Source organism: Mus musculus, chromosome 15, assembly GCF_000001635.26.
Source record: "Mus musculus strain C57BL/6J chromosome 15, GRCm38.p6 C57BL/6J".
Classification (NCBI taxonomy): domain Eukaryota; kingdom Metazoa; phylum Chordata; class Mammalia; order Rodentia; family Muridae; genus Mus; species Mus musculus.
In genome coordinates this window covers 95,345,756-95,366,093 of record NC_000081.6, presented here as the reverse complement: position 1 = coordinate 95,366,093, position 20,338 = coordinate 95,345,756, and the positions used below count along the sequence as shown (strand labels likewise).

At 40.1% G+C, this 20,338-nt stretch overlaps 1 protein-coding gene across 5 annotated transcripts in view; it reads left to right on the top strand.

Moving 5' to 3' along the window:
• Nell2 (NEL-like 2) overlaps positions 1-20,338 on the top strand; it is a 309,357-nt gene that overhangs the window by 162,703 nt on the left and 126,316 nt on the right. For all 5 annotated transcript variants that reach the window (NM_001356950.1, NM_001289653.1, NM_001356951.1 and 2 more), the window contains one exon: positions 19,207-19,332. In NM_001356950.1, coding sequence (NP_001343879.1) covers positions 19,207-19,332 — 126 coding nt within the window. The remainder of the gene's footprint in view (positions 1-19,206; positions 19,333-20,338) is intronic.

Here is a 20,338-nt window from a genome sequence, read left to right as displayed (position 1 = left end):
AGGTTCTACATCCAGACTGATAAGCAGCAGGAAGAAAAGGACACACTTGGCATAGCTTGGCAATCTGAGACCTCAAAGCTGACCCCCCCTCCCCAGTCACACACTTCCTGTGACAAAGCCACACCTAATGGTGCACTTCCTAGGAGCCTATGTGGAGCCATTGTTATTTAAGCCACCACAACCTTGATCAGACTGGAAGAGGCCTGACCATATCAGGGGGTCTGACCATATCAGATATCTGCTCAGTCAATATATTTCAAGAATCTTCATCTCATAATCAAAAGGATGTGAGGTCACACACAGAAGTGGAAATAGCTGTCTGCTAGTCTGAATAAGCTCCCCATGTGGCCCGGATCTATAGTATTTCAAGTCAGCCTTGTAGAATCTTCAACATGGGCTGTCTTCTTCCAATGAACTTGAGCTCACTGTGACAGTTCTGAACATTTCTGCTGAATTACTAAAGTTGAACTTCCTAGAAGCTGTTCTTGACTTGTTCATTGACTTCCCTCCAGTCACAGGTTTCGCTGCCTCAAAAGCATTATCCATCCATGCATAACCACTTTATACTTATTAAACATTAATATCTGAAGAGAGGCAGGATTTTTATTTGTATTTTAAATGTAAAGCTTGTTTTTCTCCTCTAATACGAAATAAAGATTACATCTTTAAAAAAAACAAACTTTGTAAAGAAAAAGATTTTCTGAATTTCTTCTTGTGTATGGTTTCTCAAACCCATTAGAAGAAGCATTCATCAAATATCCTTTGAACCAGTGTGCCACAGCATGTGACCCTCTAGGTAGGCAATATCCATGCCTACACATGCACTGCTCACTAAATATGCAGATTGAACTTACTGGAGTTCAAAATTGCTCAAGATTCGACAAAGAAAATAAAAGAGGACTTCAGTTATCAATAGTGATTAGCTGTTGTATACAGAACTTTGTTCTCTCCATGGTGGGTCTCAAGCCCTTGGGACAAGGGTTTATGAACAACTTATCTCAGGCTTAATTTAAAGGAAACTTTGTTTAGCACCCATTCATTCTAAGTAACTGAGAGCTCACTATGTGCTTGGTGTTAGATTATTAAAAGGCAGCTGTAGAGAGACAGAGGAGAAGAGAAAGAAGAGGCTTAGTCTGTCCTTACGCTGGACCACGTTGATTAATAGCAAGGGAGCATCTTTATCACCAACATGTGAAGACACCTAATATGTCTACAAAGGAAGATAGGATGCAGCCCCATACAAGAGTGGAAATAACTCCTGTAGTCCAATAGGGAAGCTGGGAAATGTAGTCTTTCATCAGGAAACTATCACATTTAGACATGCGTGTTAGTCATAAAGTCATGATGAGAAACCTGCTAGGCTTGTATTCCTTAGAGACAATTTTCCATCAAGAGTTAATATTTAAATTGTATACCCATTTTCCATTTGCTGTTGGAAATGAGAACTGTAGTAGACGGTTTTGTACCATGTTAAAAACAAAAAAAGTATTGCTGTTTTTATACTCTTGGCAGTTTTGTTTTTAAAAAGAAAACAAATTAACTTTGGTACTAGGTAGTCAGCACAGGGTGTAGGGACAAGGCATCACCTAGAGGCCTATTAAAAATGTAGGATGCTACACTTTCTCTCTGACTCCCAAGTCAGAACCTGCGTAGTAATAAGATCTCCAGGTGATCCCCACCCCATGTACACAAAAACCGAGACACATTGCTTTAAAGCATGGAATAATACATTAATTTGTTATCTTAATAAATAGGTGGCTCGCCAGCACTTTCCCGCCATATGCTAAACTGGAGAGGAATTTAGTGTTCACAGGGTTTATCTTCATTATCAGCAATAGACAGCTCAGTTTCCTACCTTGTTTCCTAAGAGAGGCTCAATCTACCCTGGAACCAGGCTGTTCAGCTTATTAATAGAGGCGTGCTCCAGGACCCAACCTCTGTTCTTCCGAAATAGGTTAGCTCTGAGTCTTGGCACGTTTTCAAGTTTTCCAAATGATCCTTATACAGATTAAAGTTTGCAAAAGGCTATTCCGGTCATGTTCTGTATCTATATCCTTCTAATGATGAGTTTTGAAAGAAGAAAATCATTGTTTTTGAGTCTTTAGTTAATTTGCTCTGCCTAAGAAGATGGAATACTCAACTTATGTAACAGAATGGCTTCAGTTTAAAACAAATCTTTCGCGTGAACTGCTTTCATTTTGGTCTGGAAATTCTTTGTGGTGGGCTTGTTCTGTGATTATAGGGTGTTTAGCATCAGGTCCAGTCTCTAACCCCCAGTAGTCAGTAATTCCTGTGGCAGTCTGCATTCCCCTTTGTGAGATCCACAAACATCTCAGGACTTTATGTATTTCCTCTGAGGGCCAAAGTTCCATCAGTTGAGAGTCATTGGTTTAAACTGTGTAGAGAAAATGAATATGGCTTTATTGGTTCTGATTCCCACTCCAAGTGTCCACTTCCACTATTTGATTTCCTTGGGGGATTTTGGCTCTATGCACGGGTGAAGGACAGTTTATGTATCAGCACGTAAGGGCTACAGGGGTTCATGGAACTACTGTGAATGCTCTGTGATGGGAAATCACAGTGTAATGGTGGGGAAAAACCCACAAAATAGGAGATTTGAACTCAATGACAAATGTGAGAGAGAGAGCATGTGGCGATGGTCTTTCTAGCTCTGAGCTCCCTTCCTCTCTATGATTTTTCATCTCCACCCATTTTATTTGCAATTTTCATAATTTCATTTTTCCTCATAGCCAAGGAATGCATCAGAAGAAATTTGAGTATTTAGTAGACAACTGCATATAATATGCTTATGAAAATAAAACTAACATCTGTCCACCTGTGACAAATGGTTGCAATTCTGATAATGTTGGTCAAGACTTGCTTTTATGCTGGCTAGTTACTGAGCTTGTATAGGGCACTTGGTATGTCTGAGTCTCAATCTGTTTATCTATTAATAAGGAGGATTTTGATTCACGAGGTTTTCAGGGAAGAACTTAACCATACCTAATTTTAGTAAAATATCTTCCAGTAAGATAAGTTCTTGGCAAAAGCTTGTCATTGAATTTATACTTTCACAGATATTTATTAATTCCAATGTGAGTGGTATTATGCAACATTTTATTTTGGGAATTCAAATGTTATATCACTAATGAGAAGTTGAGAAAATATTCTTTTTAGAGTTTAGATGATAAAATCATCCCATATTTGAAGCCATTTCTTCTAAGATCTTTAGCTATTTCAGTAACTAATTTATTACAGATGGCTTCTATGGCTAAATTACTGTGTCAAACTCTCTTTTGGTCCAAATTATATTCTAATTTGTCTCTGAGTATAGAGCATATATAATTTGTTCATTTTGCAAATTCTATGAATAATCTTTAAATGTAACCTCAAGGATTCATTTTTGCATATGTGTGTGCATGTGTGAAGAAATGGGTTAAAAATTTGATAATTGCATATGCATATTTTGTTTACTAAAATCAGAGAGAAAAGTTCTGGCTGGAACTTAGCAATTCATTCTAAACAAATCAGTTGCAGGTGTATAATATAAAGAGTCATTCATTGGGTTTTTTATTATAGAAATGCAAATTTCTAAAGGAGAAAAAGCCTTTTCCCAGAATAGAATCCATTTGAAGTGACATGTGCAGAACATATGACTAATAATTTTAAAAATTAACTTATAGGAAAATCTTTTTGCAGTGCTATTAAGCTGAAGATCAGGTATGCAGAGAGATTAAATTATAAATGCCAACTTCATCTTCCCTTCAAAGAAACCAAGTCACATGTTCTACATACATTTGTTAAATATGCTTGAGGCTAATTAACAATTGGTTGCTCAAAATGAACTATTAATATTCCTTCTATAATTCTCTCCCTCTTTTTATTCATGAGTTTTCAAAAAGAATCAAATCTAACATATAGTACGATCATTATATTCTTCGGGGCTTCCATTAATAAAAACGTATTGGCAATGATGGTCAGTGCTTGGGCATGGCCAATGACAGGAAAATAATGAAGTTGGAAATGAGTTCAGGTTGGACAAAGAGGTGACATGGGACAAGATGGTTGGTGTGTCATATTAGAGGCCATGCTGGTTTCAGTGTTTATGCAACAAACAGAACTAGGAAAAACTTGTGAGCAACAAGAACTGGATCCCAGGAACAGATAGAAACAAAACGAAAGCTTCAGAGAAGAACAGATTTGACCTGTGTGACAGAGATGGCACTAGCTTGATTAGGCCAATAAGTATACCAAAGGAAAAGAGTCCTTTGTGTTTTGAGACCAGTGTTGCCTGTAATGAGCACAAAGTACTATTGAACAGACATCAGCATGCTAAGTCTAAATTCTAGCCCATATTCATTGGTGTGATATAAAAATGGACCTCTGGGTTTTAATAATATATAAGGAGCCATTCATTTTTACTTTAAATACAAAACCGTGTTAATTCTGTATTAATGGCACTCCAAGTGATTGCCCTTTCCTGTGGAAGATGGGCTCTGAAAGAAACTATGGGTTTAAATTAAACTTTGTGTTCATACCTTGGACAGAAGTGTGGTGAAGAGGGACCACAATTCTATTGCTACCTATGCATACTGATTTGCTGGGCAACCATCGTTCCCAAATGACATTAAAAATTGATTAAAATTGCCAAATTTAGCAGTGCTGCTCCATCAGTGATTTATGTCTAAATGAGCCAGTGGGAACTGGAGTGTCTCCATATTGTTCCTGAAAGGCTCTGATCTAATGTTTTCATCAGTTTAGTAACTCCCAGTATGCAGCAATTTCAGTGTTATAAGGATTGAAATCCTTGTTTCCTGGCAAACAAATATATAATTGTTAAATTGGTTTTTAGTATTTAAAGAAAAAGATATGCCTTCTTGAAAAGGATGTTCTTAAACTTGATGAATTCTAAAGTTCAGAACAACAAGGCAATGTTTCAAATAAGCCTGTCTTTTCCTTAATTTGAAGCAAGTCGGATCCAGTCAGGACAGCAACTAACCATCCACAAAGGAGAATATACAAGATGTGGGTGGCAGAGAGGGCAGGAAAATGCCTAATGGGGGACAGGGACTTCCTGCCAGCCTGGCAATGTGAATCCAGTCTAAACCGACAGAGCAGCACTATAGAAAGGAATAAATGGGGCATACCTAGGTGTGCTTTGCAACAATAGGCTTTGTCCAGAAGTTACTGGACTGAACTTGAAGAATGGACTGGACGGTCGGGGAACCATGGGTCATCATGGTTGATCTCCCTCCAGCTTTATCATCACTGACTTACAATTGACATTTGAGGAACTTCTAATATGGTCAGTCTTCCTTGGCTACGAACGCAGACACATGTCTGCGGTCTCTGTGTCACAAGGTTGCTGTAGTGTTCAGGTGTAATGAATACAGAATTCAGAATGAACATCAACAACAAGAAAGTCATGAAGATTGCTGTTGCAGTGCACACACTGCAGTGCTCACCCTTGGCCGGTCCTGCCCTAAGCTTGGGGTCATCCTACCTCGGTTTTCTTCCTTTCCCACATACAGTATTCCTCGACCTCCCCATCCCCAGGGGCTGTCCCTTCTTACTCTCAGTGGATGGACAATAAGGTCCTCTTCCTACTTCTTCCATTTCAGCCATCCGCCTATTCTACCCATACCCTTTCTTCCACCACCCACGAGTGACGGACCCATCTGAGAACCACACATCATCTCTTTCTGTCTTGAGAGGAAACTTGGTACAGTCACTGTCACCTCAATCTCAGCTTCCTGCTTCTCTCTGGTTGTCCTTCCCACCGGCACCACGGTGTGCTTGGGTCTCTCTTTACTCCACAGCCCTTCCAACTTCTACGACATCACTTTTCTTCCCCTTCCTGGCTACATTTCTTCAATTGGTAATCTATGTTACTATCTCTATTTCTTCCAATTAGGCATTTTCCTGTATGCTTTTGTTTTACAAAATCCTAAATTTATAAGTGCACTTAAGTGCTTTACCCTCTCTTCTAGCCCACCACCCATCAGAGGTAGTGGAAAGGAAAGGTTAATAGGGCAAAGGAGAATGTGGGCCTGTTTAGGAATAATTCTTTGATGTGAATCCAATTTGCATTGTCAGGATATCAGTTGTCAGTTCACACTAATTAGCAGTGGTTGCTCAGTCCACTTGCAAATGGCATTCATGAATCAGCAATGCCCGTTTGATCCAGAAGCAATGGAGAGGCTCTTCCGATCATCCTTAGTCTGCTGAAGCATTGAATCGCCCCAGGAACACCACCAGAAGTTCTTTGGTGCATTTCTCTCTACAAAGTCGTGGCAAATGATGATCAGCAAAGAGTGGCAAGGAGAACCAATGCCACACACTGTCATCCACTGCCTGAGAATTATATTTATACCCATCATGTGTTCTCTCAAGAATCCTCTCTAGCAAAACATCATATGCTCTATTTCAAGGTAGCTTTAGAAAAACACCACATGTCTGTTCTCAGCAATAATCCCCCCACGTGTATGCTTTAGCAAAAATATCTTCTCATAAGATAGTTTCCAGAAAGAAATCAGATGACTCAATTGAGTCCCCAAATAAACCAGAAATTTCCACTTCTTCCTCCTTTATCTAGATTTTCCAACTCCCATACCTCCCACAAACCAGGCTTACCAGGGCCCCAGTAGCTTCTGTATTGTTAGACAAGATACCTGTTAGTCAATATCTTGCTTGGCAGTATTTAACTTTACTAACCATCTTTCCCTCAAATGTTTGTTTTCTTTGACTTTATGATACTTCTTTCTATGGATGTGAATTCTGAGTTGCAAGTATTGTAATCCACAGTTTACTTGGGAAAGGAGTATGTTGAAGGATGTTAGTCAGCTTCCAACATGTGAGGGAGTGGTCTTCAGGGATGTTAAGGTAAGACAGACATCACATAACACATTTGGGTTTAAATTCTATCAGCTTTCCTCTATGTATCATATAAATATCACCTTCTGTTGTAAGGTGGCATCCAGAATGGACTTGAAGCTGACGCTGCCCACTTATATTCTGAGTGCCATCCTTTTATTCTCCGCCATCCTTACTGGGAGATTTTGCAGTCTTCCTTAGTTGTATAGTTATTTTTTGAATTAAATTTTATACACATATCCATGGCTAGTAGATCAAGGTTGTAGTCCTTCTGCTGTTTAGGCTTGTATAAACTTGACATTAGCTAGTCAGTATCACCTGGGAAGAGAGAAACCCAGCTGATAAAATACCTCCATAATATTGTGTTCTAGGCAAGTCTGGGAGACATTTTCTTCATTATTAATAGATGTGGGAGGTCCCAGTCTACTGTGGGGAGTACCACCCATGAGCAGGCGATCCCGGCAGGTATTAGAATAGTAGCTGAACATGATCCCAGAATAAGCCACAAGCAGCCCCACTCCATGGCCTCTGCTTCAATTCCTGCCCCCTGGTTCCTGCCTTCCCTTCCCTTCATAATGAATTATGACTTATAAGCTGAAATAAACCCTTTCTACCACAAGTCACTTTTGGTGGTATGTATATCACAGTGATAGAAAGCCTGGCTAAGACAGTCCTAGTCAGCATTATCTAAGGATACTGGAAATTTACATTGCTTCCCAAGACACACTTTTTAATTACTTCAGTATTGTATGTGACTTTCAAAGTTTGACCTCTAGTTAGGTTCTCCCTGATGAGTGAGGTGTGGATGCACGTATCTCATTGGGCACTTCTGCCTGGACCTCAAATCCAGGAATCTAAAGCCATGATCTATGTAATCATCTCTCCAGTTCCTTCCCAGTCTAAATCCCCCTCAGTTAGAAGCTGAAGAAAGAGGGCTTCATCCATGAGAGCTTCTCTGACTAATTTACAGGGAGCCAGTCAGTACCAGAACACAAACTTTGCATACAGGTTTTTATTATTATTATTGTTGTTGTTGTTGTTATTGTTATTATGCCAAGTTGCCTCCACCTTATGGGCAGTGAGAACAGGAACTAGACCCACTAATCAGACCTCCTCCCAACTTCAAGTCTTACTAGTTTTTGATCTATTCTATACCCTATGACTAAAAGAAGTTGATAAGCAATTCACATCATGCACATACACAAACATACACACACACAATACATACATTCACATATACATACACATATACATACACATATACACTCCTATATAAACACTGACAGTGCTTGGAAGGCTGCACAAGGAATTGATAACAGTGGTTGTGCTGTGTACCTTTGAAGTGGGAAACCCGGGTGTCTGGGAGCCAGATTTACCTGTGTGTGTCACGCCTTAGACCTTTTAAACACCCTAGCACACATATGGGATGTGTTTGTGTCATTAATGACATTTCTGTAGGTAATCTACAACCAAAGGCTAGTATTGGACTTTCATAGATTTTACAGGACTTTTGCACACCACCACCCACTTACTCCGTGAACCATAATGAATACCCACCAGCCTCCCAGCTTCCTGTGGTGTGTACAGTCCTCCTACTGCGAGCATACCCTTCATTGGCCCTTGTCCTGGACACTTGTATTTCTCCACTAGTCTCTGAGTAGACGCCACACTCTCCTTTGCTGCAAGACTAGGTTTAGAAATTGTGTTATGTTTAGCAAACATCATTGTGATTTATTTATTATGTGACTTTTTAACAGAAAACCCCAATCAGATCCTTCAAGTACTGATACTTAGTCTTACTCAGAGTTCTTAATGATGGTGTCCTAAGTAGTACTGGGTGCAGAGGGAAGGAATGAAATCTCAATAGATAAAAGATTCATGAGACTGAACCCTGACTTTTCAATATTCTTCCTTTTAACTTTCTCCATAAGTATTGTTTCATAATTCTTTCTCATGCTTCCTTCAAATTTTACCCCCATCTCAGTCCCAAGAGTAATATGTTCAATTAAAAATAACAAGAAAGCTAGTACAATGATAAAGTTCTTATTCTTGTTGAAGGCATCATGAAATTTATTATGAGTGCATAGATGTGAAAATGAATGCAGCCAATTCATGAGCAGTGTTTTGCAGGATGTGATTAAGGAAATCCTGTGTGCTGCAGGAATATGCTTTCATGCACACTTTGGTGGGTGTGATCTCTCATACAGCAGAATTATCTTGGTAACTAGCCTCAGTGTTACCACAGTGCATGACGCTGGTAGCACCCTTCAAGGCAACTTATTTGTTAAGTGGGCCTCTGTGCTGGGATTATTTTCTACTGAGAAGCCTACTTAGACTTGCAAATGTTATATTTTAAAAAAATACTTTCAACTCTCCAAATATTGCTCTCATACAGATTCAAGTTTCTCCAAACTTAGTCTACTTCCGGTTTGTGAATTAAGTTGACTCTCTCTCTCTCTCTCTCTCTCTCTCTCTCTCTCTCTCTCTCTCTCTCTCTCTCTCTGCCGGTTTTGCCCAGTGGGTGTTACACAGCTGTTGAGCAGAGGCTTAACAACATCCTGAGCTGGGCTGTATTTTTCTTTTTCTCTTCTTTTTTTCCTTTTTTTAAAATATTTTTTAATTTATTTTTTATTAGATATTTTCTTTATATACATTTCAAATGCTATCCTGAAAGTCCCCTATGCCCTCCTCCCGCCCTGCTCCCCTACCCACCCACTCCCGCTTCTTGGCCCTGGCGTTCCCCTGTCCTGGGGCATATAAAGTTTGCAATACCAAGGAGCCTCTCCTCCCATTGATGGCTGACCAGGCCATTCTCTGCTACATATGCAGCTAGAGACATGAGATCTGGGGGTACTGATTAGTTCATATTGTTGTTCCACCTATAGGGTTGCAGATCCCTTCAGCTCCTTGGGTACTTTTTCTAGCTCCTCTATTGGGGATCCTGTGTTCCATCTTATAGGTAACTGTGAGCATCCATGTCTGTATTTGCCAGGCACTGGCATAGCCTCATACAAGACAGCTATAACAGGGTCCCTTCGCAAAATCTTTCTGGCATATGCAATAGTGTCTGGGTTTGGTGGCTGATTATGGGATGGATCCCCGGGTAGGGCAGTCTCTGGATGGCCCATCCTTTTGTCTCAGCTCCAAACTTTGTCTCTGTAACTGAACTGCAGGGGCTCAACACTGTATTGGCTGAGCAAGAAGCCCTTAGTGTTCCCTAAAATGCTTGCACGGTGCTTCTGCACGATGACGAAGTCTAGATAAATGCTGTCACTTTAGAAATGCTGCACAGCTTAGAAAAAGAGCAGCGTTCCTGGCATTCAAGGTAGAAGGTGGAATCGGAGGGGATGCGGGAGTGGGAGTGGGAGATGGGGGCTTAAGAACTCTCTGCCTCCAGGTTTTGTCCAGAAACAAGTGCACAGGCCAGAAACAAACAAACAACCAAACAACCAAACCAAAACCCATCCATTTTGGACCTTAATCTAGAAATGCTCCTTCTCTGCCTCCTACTCATCAACTTCCTGAAACTCGTGCTGGCGGGAGTCTCCAAAACCTCAGACATGATTCAATTACCCTGTTCCTTACGCTTTTCTTTTTCATATGTGATTAAAGTCGAGTTCTTCAGTATGGCCCCCAAGAGCTTTGAGATCTGAACCCTACCAACCAGTTTGTCTTTAGCTTCCCTTGCCTGTCTCTTTGAATATAATTATTTTAAGTTGAGTTATATAATTTATAAAGTTCATCTCAGCCTGAAAATTCTGAATAATTACAGATTTTATATCAGCTTTAAGGTATGGAAAGGGGAGGGTCCTAAATTCCTTGTTTCTACAATAGAAGGTTCCCAGGCCCAAGAGAAAGGGGTCAAGTGCCTGAAACATGTTTTGCTTCTGCTTTTTAGTTTCATGGAATATACTCCCTGTCTTACAAAGCTGCAGAGAAGCAGAAACCACCACAGCCATGTGGGTCACTCTCCCTCTGTTAGAACTGAAAGCCTGAACAATGGGCACTGGCTTGACAATCAGCTTGTGACGATGGAATTGAGGGCTTGGAGATGAGCTGCCAGGTGTGTTGGCAGTGGATGCCCTTCCAGGGACCCCACTCAACTGAAGTCAATCCACTTCTAAGGAGGACAAAAGGGTGTGTCTGTCCCTTCTGCAGAAAGCCACATCTAGGGGACTACTGTCTGGACCTGTCCTTGGAACAATGTGGGATCACTGGCAAGTTGAGCTTCAGGTCAGACCAGGACAAATGAGGGCACTTCCCCTTTGATCTCTAATAGGAAAAGCCTTGAAAAGATTCATTGAGTCATGCAACAGATATACAGCTGGGGCCAGCCAAAGTCCTGGCTAAGTTTTGTGTCCCCAAATCTTATATTACTGAAAATAGACATGAGATTCATCATTATACAGCAAAAAACCTACAGATGCTATTAAAGCCAGAGAAGCCATGCCAGGGAGGTACCTTAAATTTTGCAACTATCTAAAACTAAGACTTGCATTAAATTGTTAAGAAAAAATTCATAAAATGTGTAAGTTGATTTTTCTGCTGTTGACCCCAGGCTTGCATGCTACTAGCTCAATGTCAGGCAGTCAGACAGCACTTCCATGGCAGCCCTTCCAACACTATAGAAACCTTTCACTTGAAGCCAGTGCATTCTCAAAACCTCTCTCAAGTCTGGCCCCACTGATAAGTTTTCTTTGACTCTCTCACCTCTCAGGATTGATTTTTAAAGATGGTGTTTTGTATATAGGGCCTGGTGCTGTTATTCACATAAATAAGTTATGGTTTTGACAAGTTTATCTAGAATATAAAGTCATCTCTATTGCCAGTACACATTCCTAGGTCCATTAACAGGTGCTCAGAACAAACACCGTGTTTCCATTAATGGAGCCCGTTGCTCACTGTTCAGTGAGCGTTGCCCAGGTTTCTGTTGTGCACTATGCAGTATGCATAACACTGGCGTTTACTTATGTTTAGATTTCTTCAGATAAGCTTGTCTTTGACACCCAATGCAGTATCTGGAACACAGTACATGTCCATTTCATGCTCAATGAATAAAAATGAATGTTAAAGATAAACAACCCTCAGAGAGCTTGAAATTTGCTGATATGCATAATAAAGAGGAAGTAGATCTGTAGTAAGTTACACCTGAAAACTATTTGAACACAGAACACTTTTGGTTGTCAAGGAACCATGCCATTCAGATATACTGCTTTCTAGAATTCTTCTAGCATCAAAAGACACCTGATACAATGAGGCAGTAATGGCATGATTCTGCTCTCTTGGTTTGCAAGCCCATGTATGGCAGATTGTGTGTGTGTGTGTGTGTGTGTGTGTGTGTGTGTGTGTGTGTGTGTGTGTGACCGCACACACTCTTGTGAAGGTGCATCTTGTGGAGGTGCATATTCAGGTGTGTGCACATATGTGCAGAGAGCAGACGATAACCTGGAGCTATCTTCCTTCCTGGCTTAGTTTTTTGAGACTGGGCCTATCACTGGCTGGGGACTGAACTGTTTACCCTAAGGTGGCTGGCAATGAGCCCCAGGAATCTCCTTTTCTCTGCCTCACTGGTGCTGAGATTCCATAGCTTTGCCCATCATCCCTGGCTTATTTGTTTAGTTGATTTTTACAGGGGCTCCAGGAACTGGTGCCTCAAACTTCTGAGGTGAGCACTTTAGATGCTGGGCTGTCTTCCCAGCTCTCAGTGTCTGTGTGTTAACTCTCTTGCTATTCAGTTTTGGAAGAGGCATTAAGGACTACATAGTCGAGCAATGGATGCACTTTTTAAAAATTCTGGTATGCCCAGCTACTGTTTGAATATGTCCATTTGGCAGCCCATTCTCAGTACATTTCTTCCTGGTTAGTGGAAATTGTGATCATAGTTCTGTACTTAAGATAACCAAAACATGACCAAAAACCCAATAACTTTCTTACCACAAGACGTTCGATAAATTTATACACAATAAAATTGAATTTCAGGATTTGGCTCATTTAACTTGGCTCTCAAAGCTAAAATATCCTGTGGACCAAGTTTGCACTTGTTTTCTGCCAGACTGCTTTTCAAATGCCATTCTGTGTTTGCAAGACTCTGCCCACATCAATGGAAATGACTGTCCTATAACTTGAAGTATTAGTACATAAACACAGCCTTGTGGGGTTCCCTCTGAAATCAGGGTGCAAGGAAGACTGTGCAAAGCACTTTCTGTTCACAGCACTGAAGGGAGGCTGCTGTTTTGCCTCCTTTTCACTCAGGACCCTGCCCATGCTTACCCTCTGCTAGCTTTTGAATGCAGACTCGACATCTCTGTAACATTCAGACTGAAGTTGCTAAATGCTCCGATTAAGTAAGCTTCTTGGTCCTGCTTTATGATCCCACATCGACACTTGCTTGAGTTTTATTTAGCCGTACGATAGCTTAAAACAGAAGAGTCCACAAATGGAAATGGGGCAGGTCAGGATCTCACATCTCTGTGGGCTGGAGATCCCAGGAGGAACTGTGGTAAAATGACTGTATTTAGGTCATCTTACCCTTGCACAAATTACACCTATTTATGCTTATAACTGACATTTTCTACCATGTGTGGTGTTCCAGGATCACATTAACAAAATTAATCTCAATTCACAGTCTGCTTTGCTCACTTTGTCCCATAGGACTTTGGTATAATCAAAGTTCATAATGCTGTAAGTGCTCTCAGGATGCTGCACGCTGATTTGTCAGGCGTGGTAGCAGGTTCTTTAGAAGCAGGCCTTTTCTATAGGATGCTGTCTCTGTAGACAGCCATATAGGACCCTTTTCCAGCCATGGCCTGTACAGTTTTGCTCTGGCTACTGAAGTTGCTGCCCCACCTCCTGCAAGAGCTGCACTTGTTTGAGGAGGGACCATGGCGTGTGCAGAGTAACTCCTCCCTCTGGTGACCAGCGTGTTTTCACAGAGTTGCATTCTTCTTTGTTAGTTCCTCCATTCTGCAGATTGAATCTGGCCCTTGCACACACAGAGTCTTCTTACAATTCACCCTGGGGTGCATTCACAAGCTGATGCTTGAGGACTCTACATTTGTCCCTTTTGTGTGTGTGTGAGTACTGTTGCGTGCCCAGTCTGTATACTGGAACTTGAATGTACATAACCTCAGGGATAACCACTTTGTGTTAAATAATTAATTGGGAGATTATATATAAAGAATCTCCTCGGGGGAAATCTTCCCCAGGGAAGATTATTTCTCTGGCTCTCAGCATCCCTACTTGCTTGTAATTCTCTGTCTAGTGTCGAAGCCTCATGGGCTTTTTTTCCTTCCACATCAACATGTCTGCTGGTACCACTGTGTTCAGATCTTGTTGGGGCAGCCATGTTGATGAGAGATAGTGGGCATAGCATTCATGGGCGTTTCTAACGGATAACACTTCACACAAACATCCTGCTCCTTTGGCCACTGAAATCTTTCAGTGACCTCTTTTGCAAAAATCCTGAGCCTTAGGTGCAGGATTTGTACTGTAGATGAGTCAGCTGGGAATGGGCATCCCAAGACCTTGTATTCCCTGCACTGTGATTAGTTGTAGTTTTCTGTCATTGTCTACTTCTGTTGGAAAGAATGGCTTCTTTGATGAGGAATGAGAACCATACTCATCTATGGGTATAAAAATGTATACTTAGAATGTAGTTCTAATTTTTGTTTAGTTCGAGGAATTTGTTCTATTTTGATTTCTATTTTGATTTCTTCTTTGACCCAGTAATGATTCAGTAATGAGTTATTTAATCTCCACAAGTATGTATATTTACTAGAAATCTGTCTGCTGTAAAGTTTGAGCTGCGGTGAGGTCATATGGGACGTGCATGGCTACTGTAACCTTTCCGAATCTCTTACGGTTTGTTTTGCATCCCAGGATGTGATCTGTTTGAGAAGCTCCTGTCTGCCGATGAAGAGAATGCATGTTCTTTGGTGTTTCAATGGAACACTCTGTCAATATCGGCATAGTCTATTGATGTGTGACATTATGTATTTTTTTGGTGTATTTGTGCTGATGACCTACCAGCTATCTATTGGGGAAAGTCAGGTATTGAAGTCAACCACTATTAATTGGTTGATGTTAATCTGTGACCTTGAGTTCCATAGTGCACTTTTAATGAAATTGGGTGCACCAGAATTTCACACATACAATGGAGTACTACTCAGCTATTAAAAAAATGAATTTATGAAATTCCTAGCAAATGGATGGACCTGGAGGGTATCATCCTGAGTGAGGTAACCCAATCACAAAGGAACTCACACAATATGTACTCACTGATAAGTGGATATTAGCCCAGAAACTTAGGATACCCAAGATATAAGATACAATTTGCTAAACGCATGAAACTCAAGAAGAACGAAGACCAAAGTGTGGACACTTTGCCCCTTCTTAGAAATGGGAACAAAACACCCATGGAAGGAGTTACAGAGACAAAGTTTGGCGCTGTGACGAAAGGATGGACCATTTAGAGACTGCCATATCCGGGGATCCATCCCATAATCAGCTTCCAAATGCTGACACCATTGCATACACTAACAAGATTTTGCTGAAAGGACCCAGATAGAGCTGTCTCTTGTGAGACTATGCCGGGGCCTAGCAAACGCAGAAGTGGATGCTCACAGTCAGCTATTGAATGGATCACAGGGCCCCCAATGGAGGAGCTAGAGAAAGCACCCAAGGAGCTAAAGGGATCTGCAACCCTATGGGTGGAACAACATTATGAACTAACCAGTACCCCGGAGCTCTTGACTCTAGCTGCATATGTATCAAAAGATGGCCTAGTCGGCCACCAATGGAAAGAGAGGCCGATTGGACTTGCAATCTTTATATGCCCCAGTACAGGGGAATGCCAGGGCCAAAAAGTGGGAGTGGGTGGGTAGGGGAGTTGGTGGGGGGGAGGGTATGGGGGACTTTTGGGATAGCATTGGAAATGTAAATGAGGAAAATACCTAATAAAAAATATTTAAAAAAAGAATTTTACACATATACATTGAGGATAGAAACATCTTCCAGATTGTTTCATTTGATAAAGATGTTAGGTCCTTCTTTGGATGTTCTGGTAAGTTTAAGCTTGAAGTCTATTTTTTAATATATTAGGGTAGTAACTCCTTCTTACTTATTGGTCCAGTTTGATTGGATATATCCTTTCACTCTAAGGTTATTACCCTCTTTAATGATAAGATGCGTTTCTTGTAGACAATAGATAATATGGAGTTTGTTTCTTGATCCATTCAGCCAGTCTGTGTTTTTGATTGAAGACTTGAAGCTGTTCATATTTAAAGTTATTATTAAAAGTTTCATGATTGCAGCCATTGGGTTATTGACTTTTGCTGTTGTTGTGTCCTCAGTGGTACTTTGTGATTTAGTGATTGTAGCTTTGTTATTTCTACAGTCCCCCGGCTGACTACATTCTTCTTGGTAGGCTGACATATTACTTCCTATATTTTCTTTAGATTTTTATCTTTTGGATAAAATATGTTTAGACTGTTCAGATCATGGAAAGTTTCTCTTTTATGGCAGATAGTTTTGCTGGGTATAATCTCATGTGGATGTCATGGTTTTGGGAGTTAGCATTCATTGTTCCTGCGTTTTCTGGCTTTCAAAGTTGCGACTGAAAAAAAATCAACTGTTATTCTGATGGGTTTTTCTTCTCATGTGACTTGTGGGTTTTTTTTCCCCTTGCAGTTTTCAACACTCTTTTATTTGTTCTGTATGCTTAGTGTTTTAACAAGGAATGTGACATAGGCAGTTTCTATTCTAGACTTAGCTCTCTGATGTATACATCTGCTATGTATATGAGCATGTATATAGTTTCATAGTTCTAAGAAGGTTTTGACTATGATCTTGTTTAATATATGATCTATGGTATTGACCTGGTGTTCTCCTTCATCTATTTGCATAATTTTAAAGTTTCATCTTTTCATGGTGTCCCATATTTTCTGTATGTTCCTTTCCTGTGTTTTTAATAAAAAAAAAAACTTCATATTCTTTGCTTATTTTGACAAGATACTTTACTTTATTCTCAAGTCCTGATATTCTGTCTTCTTTGGCTTCATTCAGCTTGTAAGGTGTTCCCTTGAGTTTTCTCATTGGGTTATTAGGTTTTTTTAGTTTAATTTTTGTTTCAGCCTGGGTATTCCCCAATGCTCCTGTCTTTACTGGATTCCACTTTCTCCTTTGGGTTTGTCTTTCTTGTGTTCTTCAGCCTTGTGCTTGTATTTTCTTGGGTGGCACTTGCCCATCCACTCTCTTTAAGTTTCCTAAGTTGTTTCTTTGTGTCTTCTTTAACTTTCTTGAATTATTTGATAAAGGTTTTAATTACTCCTTTAAAATCTATATCTTGGGGTTCATCTGGGTCATTCTAATTGCTGAACATATTTCTAAAGGTCTGATGTGTTCTTGTTAGAGTTACAGCCTTGATAGCCTTTCTCTTCTCTCTCTGTCTCTCTCTGTCTCTCTCTCTCCCCCTCTCTATCTTTGCAATGAAATCTAGGCACATTGGCTTCTTTTGTTGCTTCTGTGTCTGACATGTACAGAGCAAGTTGGGTCAGGATAGAGGATGAGTGGACCAGATGAGCCCTACAGGTTGGATATGAAATCAGGTGGACACAAGCTATGCTAACATGCAACATACACATCTTGGTCAAATCCTGGAGTTTGTGAAAAAAATCATACACACACACACACACACACACACACACACACACAGATGTGTGTGTGTGTGTGTGTGTATATATATATATGGTGTTTGTGTAGGATTTAGGTAATAGAGAACTAGTCTGACTCTTCCAGTGAGACCCCAAAGAAGGATGTGCAGGACCTGTGTATTGTGGGTAAAAATGGAGGTCCTGGGAAAAAGCCTAGAGTTTGGGATAGTGCAGGCAGGAGTGGACATACTAAGCCAAGACATTGGGTGTAGGACTTGAGCTAGATCTGGGGACTTGGAGAGGGCATGGGCGGGGAGAATCTGATGGACTCACACAACTAAACCCTGGTGAAAGATGTTCAAGATCTGCCTGTGCAAAAAAGCTCATCTAGTGCTTCTATTTCTTACTTTTAAATATTACCTGACACATGACTGCAAAAGAATAAAGAATTATGTATGTTAATGGGATATCAAATAATATTTCAATACATAAATATATTATATAATACTTAAATCATGTTAGATATACTTATATTTTCAAACAGTTACTTCCTTATGGCAAATTTTTTTGATATTTTCTATACTTTTGAAGCATTCATTATTATTGTTCATTGTCTCTATGTAAGGAGAAGCAATCAAACAGAAATTCCTTTTTTATCTAACTGTAATATTATATTCATCGTCATTTTCCTCTCCCTCCCAGTCTCCATGTGGTGGCCCCATTATACTCTTCAACTTCTGTGAGATTAACCTTTCTACATTCCATACTATATGGTATTTGTCTTTCTGTGCTTGACTTATTCCACTTTCCTAGCCTTGGGGATTACAGCGGTATGCCAGCACTCTGGCTTTTACACATGCTGGGATTTGAACTGGATTCCTCATGTTTATACATCAGGTACTTTTCCTGACTGTGCCATCTTCTTGGTTCAGAATATAGGCTCTCAATAACAAGTACTTTAGATTCCATATAAAGGGGTATTATTAACTGAGGAGGTTTTATTGTTAAAATTCACATTTTTTTTACAATTAAAATCCTTGTGTTTTGTGTCTTAACATCGATAAGCTTTTATAACTTGAGGTGAAAATTAACGTGTATAAGCTTCCATATCATATTTTACTACTTCATAATTCCTCGTCTATATCTGTTCTTCCCATTGTAATCCTGTCTTTATTCAGATACCTAGTAGGGCACTTATTGCTCAATGTGCATCTCTGACTAACTGATGCTCTTGGATTCTTACTTTGAAATGAAATTCTTTAAGTTCTGTGTACAGTAAACACTTTACCTCTTGCAAGTCCTCCCCAAGGTGTACAGAATAGCCAGTGAATCAAAGATCACAGTTTTGGTCTACTCAGTGACTGAAGATTTCAGGATACTAAGGCAACCTGATCTGTAAATTCTGATTCGTTTTATGAAACACGAGTAAATGAATGCACGGAAGATTTTAAAAGCTATTCATAATGATGCCAATTGAAACTGGCAGGCCTATTTGAAACTGTGGCAAGGAACTGTTCATAAAAGGTACACATGCTTTCTGTCTTGTGAACATCAAACACTCTTATTAAAGGGGATATTTTTGAATGTTCTTTTAAAATGCAGTTCAGTTAGTAGCAAAGAAAATCATAGGGAAATTGTCCAATATTGGCCACCATTGACCTCTACCCTCCCCTTTCCTTTGTAGACATTGACGAGTGTGCAGAAGGGCGCCATTACTGCCGTGAGAACACCATGTGTGTGAATACACCTGGTTCTTTCATGTGTATCTGCAAAACTGGGTACATCAGGATCGACGATTACTCATGTACAGGTAAGCAGTGCCTATTTGTTATTGACTACTTCCTGTCTTGTTAGGTTTTCATAGGTTTCTTTATCTTAAAATTCTGAGAAGTGGGTCATAAACTTTTCTGCATAATAAAAAATTAAAATGGAAGTTATTTTATCTTGTTCTAGCATTTGATTGTGAACCTGCTCTGAAGAATAGAGTACTTGGTGTTACATGAAATTTAGTTGGGGGAGACATGAACAAATGTTTATTAAGTCTCATAGGGTGTTAACTGTAGACCAAAGTTACAATCATACCCAAGTCTTGCTTAGGAAATCTGTTTACTTGGCCTATCAAAGCATGATTGAAAAATTATTTACAGGCATGTGGGTGATCCCAAAACTGCTGTGTCACCGAGAAGTCTCATTGCAGCATGGATGGTCCCCACGGCTGCATAGATGAGATACCTCCTCAGTTAAAATTTCATGTCCCTACACTCTGGAACCTCCTGAGAGCAGCTGTGTATAATTCTGCATCTGGAATAAAATTACGTACAGCTGGAATGGAGGTTCATGAGAAAGTACCTATTTTATCTGGTATGGATCTAATAACCCTTCCCTGACAGCTTCTGTAAGGGAACCTCAGTCAACTTAATCTTGAGGATCTCTAGCCTCACACCCAGCTATTCTTGGCAAGATGGTGATGGATGTTGCTCTTTACATGTGGCATTCCATGGCACTCTTTATGAACTTCTTAAAGTCTTTCCACCCTTTCGTCCATGTCTCTGACAGGGATGATATGCATATGTGGTTATTTTCTTCTACTTTCGGGCACTGGACCTCTGGGCTACACCAAAATTCATTTATTATTCTGGAGTTTGACAGAATAAAATTATATATATACTAACAACCACTCACTGCAGGGAGCATCTCTGACCAAGGCTGACTGCAGCAATAATCTTACAGACATAAACACAAGTATTTAGGAAGCAACTTGATAAGCACATCATATGCATTAAGCAAGCAAGCAAACAAACAAACAAACAAAGGAC